General features: G+C 31.3%; 4 protein-coding genes across 6 annotated transcripts in view; 2 read left to right on the top strand and 2 right to left on the bottom strand.

The window, feature by feature from the left end:
* The window catches only part of LOC109856854, a 2,770-nt gene extending 1,752 nt beyond the window's left edge, over nucleotides 1-1,018 (bottom strand). Inside the window, exons 1-4 of the mRNA XM_020432556.1 lie at nucleotides 796-1,018; nucleotides 546-656; nucleotides 293-364; nucleotides 46-144 (exon numbers count right to left, since the gene is read on the bottom strand). Of these exons, the coding sequence (XP_020288145.1) occupies nucleotides 46-144; nucleotides 293-364; nucleotides 546-656; nucleotides 796-879 (366 nt within the window). The 5' untranslated portion in view covers nucleotides 880-1,018. The remainder of the gene's footprint in view (nucleotides 1-45; nucleotides 145-292; nucleotides 365-545; nucleotides 657-795) is intronic.
* An 815-nt stretch (nucleotides 1,019-1,833) lies between these two features.
* LOC109856855 (HD domain-containing protein 2) lies at nucleotides 1,834-4,045 on the top strand. Of its 2 annotated transcripts, none has more exons than XM_020432557.1 (4): nucleotides 1,834-2,189; nucleotides 3,038-3,162; nucleotides 3,312-3,480; nucleotides 3,557-4,045. In XM_020432557.1, exons 1-4 carry the CDS (start codon nucleotides 2,136-2,138, stop codon nucleotides 3,785-3,787), a joined length of 579 nt encoding a protein of 192 aa, XP_020288146.1. In that variant the 5' UTR covers nucleotides 1,834-2,135; the 3' UTR covers nucleotides 3,788-4,045. The 2 variants fall into 2 exon arrangements, with proteins under 2 accessions (XP_020288146.1, XP_020288147.1); XM_020432558.1 differs by lacking the exon at nucleotides 1,834-2,189 and adding an exon at nucleotides 2,196-2,762.
* Nucleotides 4,046-5,760: 1,715 nt separating this feature from the next.
* On the top strand, nucleotides 5,761-9,731 carry LOC109856847 (nicotinamidase-like). The gene is made up of 4 exons (XM_020432544.1): nucleotides 5,761-6,102; nucleotides 7,668-7,938; nucleotides 8,871-9,017; nucleotides 9,228-9,731. Exons 1-4 carry the CDS (start codon nucleotides 5,894-5,896, stop codon nucleotides 9,594-9,596), a joined length of 996 nt encoding a protein of 331 aa, XP_020288133.1. The 5' UTR covers nucleotides 5,761-5,893; the 3' UTR covers nucleotides 9,597-9,731.
* A 118-nt stretch (nucleotides 9,732-9,849) lies between these two features.
* The window catches only part of LOC109856848 (C-type lectin domain family 9 member A), a 3,525-nt gene continuing 1,764 nt past the window's right edge, over nucleotides 9,850-11,610 (bottom strand). For both annotated transcript variants that reach the window (XM_020432545.1, XM_020432546.1), the window contains exons 3-6: nucleotides 11,242-11,463; nucleotides 10,985-11,089; nucleotides 10,597-10,888; nucleotides 9,850-10,163 (exon numbers count right to left, since the gene is read on the bottom strand). In XM_020432545.1, coding sequence (XP_020288134.1) covers nucleotides 10,004-10,163; nucleotides 10,597-10,888; nucleotides 10,985-11,089; nucleotides 11,242-11,463 — 779 coding nt within the window. In that variant the 3' untranslated portion in view covers nucleotides 9,850-10,003. The remainder of the gene's footprint in view (nucleotides 10,164-10,596; nucleotides 10,889-10,984; nucleotides 11,090-11,241; nucleotides 11,464-11,610) is intronic.

Consider the following 11,610-nt stretch of genomic DNA (forward strand, 5'->3'; position numbering starts at 1 on the left):
TACTAAAACATCGCTTTTATCGTAAAATATTTTTAAACTACTCACTATTGCCTGTGATATTTGAAAAACTCTGCATCCTCCCCTGTGTTTAAAAGCTTCTTTCGCGTTATACAATGTTTGACGACAAAAATAACATTCTCCTCCCTTTAAAGATGATAACATAAACATTACTTATGTATATTTTGCAAAAGCTAACACACGAGTAGGGCAATAACAATCGATCTCAGCAGAGAACATATGTTATCACAATCAAGATTTGATCATCTTTTAATAGTTTCTTGAAAAAGCTTACCGGTTTTGGTTTGGGCATTGTTCTATCCTTAATCTCAGCAACAAGTTTGCTAACGCGTTTGAGCTCGGCGCTCTGTGATGAATAAAAAAAAAACATGTGTGAGTGTTTCAAGAAGATAAGACAAAGTACACAACTATATTCCGCAAAAATCGGTTAAGATGTACGTTACAGTGACAGAAAACGATTTTTACAATACAACTTTTGTTATCAGAATAGTTTTTTCGTCATCGTAAAATAATTTTGAAACACGTACCATTGAAACTCTAAATTGAATGTCGCACTTATCCCCATGCTTAACGAGTTCTTCTTCAGTCGTGAAACTCGTTTCACAGTATTTACAGTCATATGATTTCGAAGACTTTTCCTACGAATATTTAAATATATTTACGCAAAAGAACATTTAAACAGTTCGGTTTAAGCGACAGAAAATAATCTTAGTGGAAATTTATCTTCTTTCCTTTCTCAACACATTTATCAATTCGGAATTATTTTCAACAACTTACCGGCAACGGCGATTGTAGATTTTTGTCACATTTTTCAATGTGAACGTTGAGTTCTTGCTCTGTATTAAGCGAACAAGTATTCATCTTTGAAAATAAAAGTAATAAGCAATACACTTCTGGATTGNGTCCACGTTGCGTCCGGTTAAGCACGAGGGAACAAATGAACGCAGGAAACGCACGGTGTTCACAGTTTTAGCTTCGTTACAGCATGCTAAAGCGGTGGAAGGGATGCGCACAACAGCAGTGAGTTTACGCAGGTAGAATTTGCTGCTGTTGTGCACATCCCTTCCACCGCTTTAAGAGCCGTCTACAATGGAGAGTTGTAGGCCGTAATAGTAAGAAATTGACCAATCACAGACAAAGTACAGAAGAATAATCGATTGTGATTTGTCAATTTCTTAATGTTACGGTCTAAAACTCTCCATTGTAGACGGCTCTTTAATCGCAAGCGCAAACGCAAAAAACAGATCTCGTAGAATTGACTAATCGTATTGATCAAATCAGCTAATTGATCAGCGTGATTGGTCAATTCTACGAGATCTATATTAATTCTTTAAGTCTCGAACGCAGCCGTTGTCTTATACTAGTTCTTTAAGCCCGTTCTACATTAATCGCAAGCGCAAACGCAAGGTATAGATCTCGTAGAATTGACCAATCACGCTGGTCAATTGGCTAATTTGATCAATACGATTAATCAATTCTACCAGACCTGTTCCTTGCGTTTGCGCTTGCGTCAATGTAGAACAGGCTTTAGATGTAAAACAAANAGTGCGTTCAGACAACTCAACAGTTGCACAACGGTTGAGAGATAATCACTTCTGATTGGATAATACTTTTGGAACCAAAGCAGATTTTGAAGAATAGTCCTATCATAAGTGATGATCTCTCAACCGTTGAGTTGTCTGAACGCACCCAAAGATGGAATGACCCAATAGCGCTGATAGCGTGTTCCCCGAACGCAGCCAATACAATTGTAACTTGGTTTCAATCCGTACTTACATCCGAGATATAATATTTTCAATATTTACTCAGAGATGTGTGTATATCCAAAAGATGAAAAATGTAGAAAAATCGCCTAGAAATTTATGTGAGTTGTCGAGAGACAAAATACAAATTCCAAGTTGGAAAACAAAATAGATAATAAGATATGTACTGATATTATCGATTGTCCTGTTCCCGCGGTTTCCACCTGATTTTGCTAGTGTGCACACGTTGTATATTTTTTTTGTCAGCCACTATTCATTCTCATATAGAAATAGGGTATCTATTGGCAACAGTCACAGGGTACAAGTCACTCAAGATCATTAGAGTGACAGTGGTATAAGTTCTAATTGTACACAATGGAAGATACGAAGAAGCTGCAAGAGTTCATGGAACTGGTTGGCCGATTGAAGGTGCGCTCTAGCAAAAATCCAAGATGTATACGTTTGCAAGCTGTCAAATTGTTTTCATTTTTTTTGCCCATGCTTTGAGACAACATCTTGTCATCTATAGTCACAAAGAGGACATTCAGCGATATAGTTTTCTGATTACAAGTATTTGAAAAGTTTTGCAACATTTTTGAATGGAACATTAATGTAGAAAGAAAAAAGAGCGTATATATATATATACATAGAGAGAGAGAGAGAGAGAAAGAGAATCAACAAAAAAGAGATACTTTGTATTCTAAGGCCTGATTTCTTCATATCTCCCGATAACTATTCTCCGGATAAAGATAACAAAAAGATAACAAAAAGATATACTTTATCTTTTAGATAAAGTTATCGAGAACTTATCAGAGGTGAAGAAATTGGACATAATAGGCAAAAGAGCAAAATAAAAGAACATGTGATTTTTGTGTGACTTTGAAACGTTGTTGTGTTTTAATTGTTTTACTCTTTTCTATTTATTTCCTTACCTATATATTAGTTTTATGACAGAGGAAATGTATCCAACTTAAAGTTACATAATGGTTGTGTTCAGCTGAGGTCAGTCATTAGCAGTTTTTGTAAGATGAAATATAGTTTTAGGTCTATAAAAAGATTCCAGAAGAATAGACAATTATAGCTAATCATTTGCCAAATCTGTAAATATTCAATAATACAAATTTCTGCTGATATTGTCTCACACATTTTCAATCAAATGGTTAATAAAATTTGACAACCAAAACAAATTTGTCTTTGTATGATTTGTTTTTTTCTGACTAATATGTTTGTATTCTTAAATTTCTGGAAATATTATGCTCATTTCTGGTCTTTACTAGCATATGAAGAGAACAGGATGGGTGAAAAGAAACATACCAGAGCCTGAGACAATTGCTGGACATATGTATCGAATGGCGATGCTATCTTTTCTGGTAGATGGAAAAGAAAATTTAGATAAAACAAAGTAAGAAAAAGTATTATTTATTATTGCATATGCAGTGTTTCAATTGTTGTTATAAATGTATAAATTGTTTAAGTATCATAGAATGTGTTAGAGAATCAGTGTACATATAAACAGAAAGAAGTGCAATTATAAATGATTTTAATTTGCAGAATAATGCAAATGACATTAATTCACGATTTGGCAGAATGCATTGTTGGTGATATAACACCTTTTTGTGGCATACCACCAGATGTGAAACACAGAATGGAAGATGAAGCTATGGAAGATATTTGTAAACTGCTGGGTGACAAGGGACCTGAAATATTGCAAATATTTCGTGTAAGTACAGGTTTATGCTTAAAATTTCTACTTAAGTATGTTATAAACATATATTTGATTTTTTGTTTCTTTTTAGGAATATGAAAAACAAGAGTCTCCTGAGGCACAGTATGTAAAAGATTTAGACAGATTAGATCTGCTGATGCAAGCGTACGAATATGAAAAAAGGGACAACATTCCAGGAGAATTGGATGAATTTTTTGTCGCAACTAATGGTAAAATTAGACATCCCTTTATTAATAAAATCGCTGTTGACATAACGGAGGAGAGGGACAAGTTGTGTCGCAATTCAAACGTTGCGCAATAACAGAAGCTGTGGTCCAAAACTGTGATCGCAAACCTGAAAGAGCAAGCTTTCAGATAGCTCAAGTGATATTTCCAACGTTAGATTGATTACTATGTCATATAAAGTTTCAAGGTATTACGCATAAACAATTAATGGCTATTAATATATTAATATACTTGTAACAAAACATGAGATTTTCATAGATAATATGTCAAAACACCAGATCTAGTGATGGATATATTACTTAGATACAATAGATGCGTATATATATTTATATATATATATATATATATATATGTATTATATATATATATATTGTATTATATATATATATATATGTATTATTAGGTATTTATCACAATTAATATTTAAACATAAAGTGATAAACTACCAAATATTACTTTTTATTACTGTATAGTTTAAAACAAAAGAGTTTAAAACAAAAATTATTATTATAACATGTATTTTCTGGCTATTAAAACAATTTCAGATATAGAGAGATTTTAATTTATAGAAGAGATATAGAGTTACATAACATTTTTTTGTTACAAAAATACAATATTTATAAAAAGAGGTGTTTGTTAACCAATCGTCAATTTATTATTTTCATAGATGTGTGTTATTAGGTGCGTCAAGTTACTATTTATCTTTCATGTTTCCATGTAAAACAACCATGTATATATTATTTATTTTCCTACATCTTCTTTCCACTTTTTATAACTGAAACTAGGATAGCATAATATGACTTGAGTATTTGTAACACATGATGTTTTAGTTTGAAGTTTTTTTTTTTTTTAGTAAGATTATATTATAAATCAGAAATTAATGTGACTTGGTTTTGGATACATTGAAACGAATAAAAATTTAAAAACGAGTTTATTCCTCAAAGATTTTGATGTCTCAGTTAAATTGTAAACAGCTTATAAATATAAAAACTAAGTTGTACTTTTCAAATTTTTACCAATTAATATTTTATAATTTTATCTCTTTACATTATCTCTTTGCATATCTTGAGATAAGTTAATGAATTAGTAATTTTGCGAATATGTAAAATGTAAATTTATAATGTATATAAATGTCGTGTCACGGTCATTTAAATACTACCGGATAAGGTGGAGTAAATGGTATATATCCAATGCCATTGTGTTCCGATATTTGCCAATATCGAAAATCGGTAGTGCAGGATACACGTGATGTAACCTATTGTATCACGAAATTGTACGCATTTGTATTACGTCGCACAAAAAATAAATTACTTTTTCGCTGTATAAATTTGAGTTGTTGGTTAATCGATTTTTGAAAACCAATTTTTTTCCATTTAAACAGTAAGTTCTATTAGATAAATTTTATTTAAAATTTATTTTTGCAACATATAAGAAGTATTGTCGAGAAATTTTTTCGTATAAAATATTTTATAAAATATCTTTGTGCACGTGAGATATGTACAAAAAATGTATATTAAAAAAATAAAATAAAAATCTTACAAAAGATGTGAATATATATGTTAAAATTAAATAAAAATATTTTGTAAGATATCTTTGTGCACGTGAGATATGTACAAAAAATGTGAATATATATTAAAAAAATAAAATAAAAATATTACAATAGATGTGAATATATATATATGTTAAAATTAAATAAAAATATTTTGTAAGATATCTTTGTGCACGTGAGATATGTACAAAAAATGTGAATATATATTAAAAAAAATAAAATAAAAATATTACAAAAGATGTGAATATATATGTTAAAATTAAATTTTCATTCATCAAATTCTAATTCACTTAATATAGTCTCTCTACGGACACGCGCGCATATAAAAAACAATAATAAGATATATAAAAAAAAGATAAGATAAAAAAAAAGTAACAACAGAAGTGTTGGTCAATTAGTCAAAGAGTTTTAAAATCTCTTGAAATTGCGCAAGTCAGCAAGCATAATCACTGTGAATACTGCGCGAGTAATAGCCCAGCTTGTCTGACTACCTGTGGTATATATAAATGACGGGAAACAACCGACATATGGTCTGTCAGAATCGGACTAGCACGCTTGCCGCGCCGTCGTTTACATGACAACGTAAACGCTAAGTGACATTATATACAGGGGCGACGAAGTGCATGCCGCATAATGGCGCAGCGAGTGAGCGGGGACGCTTCGATCTTCTCAAAATTCAATATCGATGCGAGCAAGTCTTTGGATTACAACGAGTTTCGATTGTTATGTTGCGAGCTATTCGATGCAAACGTGGTCGAACAGCGCGAGACAAGTATACGAGCAATTTTCAAGCTGTTCGATGCGGACGCGGACGGCGTGTTAAACGAGCAAGAAATACAAAGGTAAATGCGCGCGCACACAACCCTTTGGTAGTAAGTTAGATATCGTCTTCGAAATGGTTAGAATGAAAAAGAAAACAATTATATGTGTGTAGAGAGTAAAAAATATAAATTTTAAACGCTGTGAAATTAATTTATCTATCATCATAATATTTTTCTCTTAATTTCTTGTAAAAATTACTTTGCTTCTTCATTTCTAAATTGCTGTTTTTCGCTAATTAGGAATTTATGATGTTCATAATCCCAGCTAGCAAGCTTACGTGATAATGACGTGACAATGAAGTGATTTTGATGACTACGACGTTAATTAAGATAAATGGTACGTTATTTTGACGTCACAATACCAAAAGTTGACGTCACCGATATGACGTCATATATCAACTTATATATTGAATTTTAATATGACATCAATAAAACGGTTAAATGATGTTCTAACAACAAACTTGAGTTAAATTTAACCGTTAATTATAATAATGTCTATTAATAACATTTGTTTTTTTGAATAATATTATATTATATTTTTAAATGCATTATTTATAGGTAAGTATAGCCATTTATTTATAGGTAAGTAACCACGTACACTTAGGTAAATTGATTACCTTTTATATATTAAATTTATTTGCGATTAAAAATAACATATTATATAATAAATATATATTCAATGATAACTAAAGTTTATTGCAAATAACTAAAGTTTATTGCAAATAACTAAAGTTTATTCCAAATAACTAAAGTTTATTGCAAATAACTAAAGTTTATTGCAAATAACTAAAGTTTATTGCAAATAACTAAAGTTTATTGCAAATAAACTTTAGTTTATTTATGTCATAATTGACGTTTTGCAGACCACAAACTGATGTCATTATCACGTGAGCTTGCTAGCTGGGAACACGTGCGCAGTAAAAAAGAAAATGTTAATTTTAACATTTTTTGCATGTCCCAGGAGGTCCACTCTAAATTTTAAATTAAAATAACTCATTCGTTGTGAGTCACTTATTGACAAACTAGTGAGGTCAAATAATTGACACAATACTTTACATTTATATTTGTTATTTTGACTGTAAGCGTGATGTAAAAATAACATATAAAATAATTAAAAACTATACAAAACAGTAGTTACAGTAACTCGTGAGAAATGTTAACAAAACATTTTAGTTTGTACAATGTGACCAAAGATTTGTTTTAACTTTTTTTAATATGTTAAATTGACTTTGAGACATCTCTAGAGATTAATTGAAATCATTGTGTTAAAAGCTCTTAAACAATATTCCATTTTTTTAATGACGTGCAAAAAATGTTAATTTGTGAAGTTAACATAAATTTAACACGTGAAAAGGTTAAAAAAATAATAACATATCAGTATTATGTTAATTTTACATTGAAGTAATAATCAAAAAACGTCGTAACACAAGAAAAGTTCTACATTTTGACGCACGATATTCTTACGTTATTAACATTCATATTTTTATAAACATACAGTTATATTCTGAATTATGTAAGCACAAATGTAAAATTTGATAGTTTGTTAATTTATTTTTATGCGAACGTAAATTCTATACACGTTGTAGATGCTGTGATTGGATACGCACAACCATAAATCCTGTAAATATTTTGATAATTGTCGATGTGCAAAATGATTTTATCGATGGCACGCTATCTCTTCGAAAATACAACAAGAACATAACGGAACATAACATAACGGAAATGATAGACTCGATTAATGTGCTTTTACAAAAAGTTCGTTGGGACAAAGTAATATACACACAAGATTGGCATCCTGAGAATCACATCAGCTTCTTCGAAAATTTACCGTTGCGCGAATTGGATCCAGAATCTCAGGTAATTCAATAAAATAATCATACGTTCGAAAAGTAGATAGTTACATACACGTACATATGTATATATACACTGGGTGTCCAAACAATTTTGACCAAAATGAGAGCGTTATCACTTCAGATCGACAGAACGAAACCACTTAAAAAAAAAAAAACGCACGCGCTATCTGCTTCAAGGCAATGAGGAAATGATAACGCTCTCATTTCCTTCCGTTACAAAAAACATTATTAATCGAACGAAAAGACGTCCACCTTTCTTTATTATGTCACACGCTGCTCACTGCGTTACATCGCCTGTGAGAATCAGCTGATCGCCGAAAACAAGTTTTCTCATCCCTTCTCCGTTGCTTGCTGTTGAATTTAGACGTTGCTAGGACGTTGGATATGAAGGAGAAGCCATCTTTCTTCACAGCTGATAAGCGTACGCTTACACAGTCCGAACCCATCGCTTCCCGCGCGCTCATTGGCTTACATGTATTAATTAACTATTCAATAACTAGTCCGAAGTTTGCGAAATAATACGCAACTTTTTTATTCTCAAATTGTCGCAATCTAGATAGATTGCGTCAATTTGAGCAATATAGATAGATTGCGTCAATTTGAACAATCTAGATAGATTGCGTCAATCACACATCGGCTTCGGTCGAAATGTTTCGGACACCCGCTGTATATATAAGAATTTGCTGAGGAATTATTTGGATGTACAATAAAAATGTTATAATTTTATTTAAAGACGTTTATTAATATATTAGTTTTTTTTAAATCTATATATTGTTTTTGTTGAAGAAGAAAAAGTTTATTATTTAGTATATTATTTTATAAAACAGTTTTAGTATATTATTTTATAAAATAATTTTAGTATATTATTTTATAAAATAGTTTTAGTATATTATTTTATAAAATAATCAGTTGCTTCTCAATCATTTTGTGAAATAGGTCACTAAGGACAATGCGAAACTTTTTGATACTGTTGTCTTTTTGGAACCTCGTGTAAAGCAAACACTTTGGCCAAAGCATTGCGTTAAAAATACATGGGGTGCTGACTTGCACAAAGATCTTCTTATCTTACCTTCTTCCGAGCGGGTAATTAGATTCAATTTTATGTGCATGCAGAAAAAAGCTATTTTTGTTAGTATAGAAATTAGCATAATTTATGTGTTGCAGAGTATGATTAAAACTCTGTTTTTTTTTTTTTATCATTTTCTTAACAGTTTAAAGTTTTATGAATTATATATTTTCATCGTTGAAACTTTTGAAAAAAAAACGTCACTTTATTAAAAATTTACATTTTAGCTGTATAAAGGTTGTCAACCAGACAAAGACGTGTATTCAGGATTTAACGAAAAGGACGCGGATGGTTCTTCGGTGCTCGCAAGACTTTTACCGGATGTTACTGTCGCTCATTTGTATGTTTGCGGAATTGCCTATGACGTATGTGTAAAAGAGACCTGCTTGGATGGTCTGCGATTGGGCTATCGGCTAGCCGTTATTGACGACTGCTGCCGAGGTATAAAACCCGATGATATAACGATTGCTAAACAGTTAATTAGTGAAAATGGCGGCCTAATAACAACCAGCAAACATGTTTTCTCCTTGGTGAATGATGGCAATCACAGCTTAGTGACGGCGCATCACGCTGCAAAGATGCATTACGCTCGATAACAATTTTTATTAATAATGATAATTAAAAAAAATAATAAGAATCTAAACTTTGCATATTTCGTTTTATCTAAAAATTTATTATTACGAAAAAAATGCAATAATTTTAAAGTGATTTTTCTCTTGCTTGCCTGTAAGATTCAAAAGTGTTTTACACGTATTGCAGTTTATTCAAATTTATTTAAATAAATCAGTATTTACATAAAATTAGAATAAATATATACTTAGTATATGTGTAGATATAGTTAATGTTAAAAGAAGTTCAAAGTTCATCTTGTGTATTGAAACAGAAATGAGCGCAATTGTGTACTTAGTTATTTTTATAACTACAATATATAAATGATTAAAAACATTATATTTACAAAATAATTTTCTTCATATTTGTTTTATTTTTCTACTCATAGTCTTAACTAATTATCTTTATCGATTAATAATCTTGCAGTTCTTTCGATCTTGTTCGCCGATTCATCATCGACTGTCAGTTCACAGATATATCTTTGTCTCGAGCTACAATCCTCGCCTCTGTATGAATAAATTTTCGACGAAGCGTTAAACGTTAATTTCAAACACCTGCAAAACCAATCATAATATGTAAATCAACGCGATAATCCAGCATCGGTGTGTCTGAAGAACAATGTATAATTCACTCTATAATTCCCTACTTTTCTCATTATAGTACAAGTCATTCAATATAGTAGTTGGATAACTGGTTTGTTATCCGGTTTTTTAGAGCGCAAAGATCAAAGAAAAGTCTAAAAACATTCTAGCGCATAATCGTAAAAGTAAAAAGTTCTAAAGACCTTATTTTCTTAGCTAGCTTCAATATTTTTCAAGAAATTTTCCGACTCTTACAGATTAAACATTTTTGATTCAAAAACTTAAATTTCATCCAGTTTGCAATAATTACTTATCGAGTTATACACACAAATATTTCTATTATAAGTAGAATTAATATATTTAAAAATATATGGTTATATATAAATAAAACAGTGATGATACCAACCTGCCATCACCAATGACGGACTGTTTTGTATCTTGATGGACCGGTCTGGCACTGTTCGCCCAGATCCACAGAAGTCCTGGATTTAAACCTCCTGTCCAGAAATTCTTGCCCTTCAACTTAGAATCTGACATCAGCCCGGCAATAACGTCCTGACTCTCTTCGATCGTATCGAACTCGACCAGATGTCCGCCCATTCCGCGACAAAGACTGGCCGATGATTTCCAGTTGAAATCGCGGTTGCTAAAGTGGTAGCAATTTTGGCCCATTCTCGTGTAATTGTCGGGACAAGGTTCTGAAAGAGCGTTAACAGTAAAAGCATTAGAAAAAAAAAACAAGCGATTATCCGATGTTACCCGAAGCCAATTTGCCTTTAATTTTGTTTGTTTACCTTTCATTTTGTTGTTTCCAGCAATAACGTAGTACAACAATTCTTCCGCTCTTCTGATTCGTTTTTCGAGATGATCTACTCTGTACACCAACTTCTCAATGGCACCTACACAAAAATTTTGTTTAAAAAAATTTTACATCTTTGTATATAACACTGTTTGTAATGATTTGGAAGATATTTATTAATTATAAGTTAATATACAAGAAAAATGATTAAACCACGAATTTACGAATTTTTGTCTTTAGATATACTCGTACCAAGTAGATAAAGGTCAGTTTCGGAAACGTCCCTCTTATTTGTTGTGGAAATCTTAGTTGACACCGACACAGTTTTATTACCAACTGTTATGGCACGTGCGGCACGAGAATTGTTGGACTGAAGAGTAACCCAATTTTCAAGAATTTCCGCCCATAAACCATGATTCATCGTAACAACGGGTGAATCTATTAGCTGATTGTGGGACAATGATGATGGCACGGCTAACAAAATATGATAAATATATCAAAAGATCTATAGTAACACTAACAAATTGGCACTTTTATTTTTAAATGATCAATCGGGTGAAAAATTTGATAAATCTTTTGTGACTTATAAAACTGTGTAGTTATATATATATATATATATAT

This window comes from Pseudomyrmex gracilis, unplaced genomic scaffold (genome assembly GCF_002006095.1).
Source record: "Pseudomyrmex gracilis isolate BER0280 unplaced genomic scaffold, ASM200609v1 scaffold_136, whole genome shotgun sequence".
NCBI classification, from domain to species: Eukaryota; Metazoa; Arthropoda; class Insecta; order Hymenoptera; family Formicidae; genus Pseudomyrmex; species Pseudomyrmex gracilis.

What these genes read in the sequence shown, in the direction of transcription:
- LOC109856855 (XM_020432557.1), top strand. Translation starts at nt 2,136, where the DNA reads ATGGAAGATACGAAGAAGCTGCAAGAGTTCATGGAACTGGTTGGCCGA. An exon ending in AACTGGTTGGCCGATTGAAG is followed by an intron (nt 2,190 to 3,037) that starts GTGCGCTCTAGC and finishes GGTCTTTACTAG; the next exon opens with CATATGAAGAGAACAGGATG. An exon ending in GAAAATTTAGATAAAACAAA is followed by an intron (nt 3,163 to 3,311) that starts GTAAGAAAAAGT and finishes TTTAATTTGCAG; the next exon opens with AATAATGCAAATGACATTAA.
- LOC109856847 (XM_020432544.1), top strand. Translation starts at nt 5,894, where the DNA reads ATGGCGCAGCGAGTGAGCGGGGACGCTTCGATCTTCTCAAAATTCAAT. An exon ending in AATTGGATCCAGAATCTCAG is followed by an intron (nt 7,939 to 8,870) that starts GTAATTCAATAA and finishes TTTGTGAAATAG; the next exon opens with GTCACTAAGGACAATGCGAA. An exon ending in TCTTACCTTCTTCCGAGCGG is followed by an intron (nt 9,018 to 9,227) that starts GTAATTAGATTC and finishes TTTACATTTTAG; the next exon opens with CTGTATAAAGGTTGTCAACC.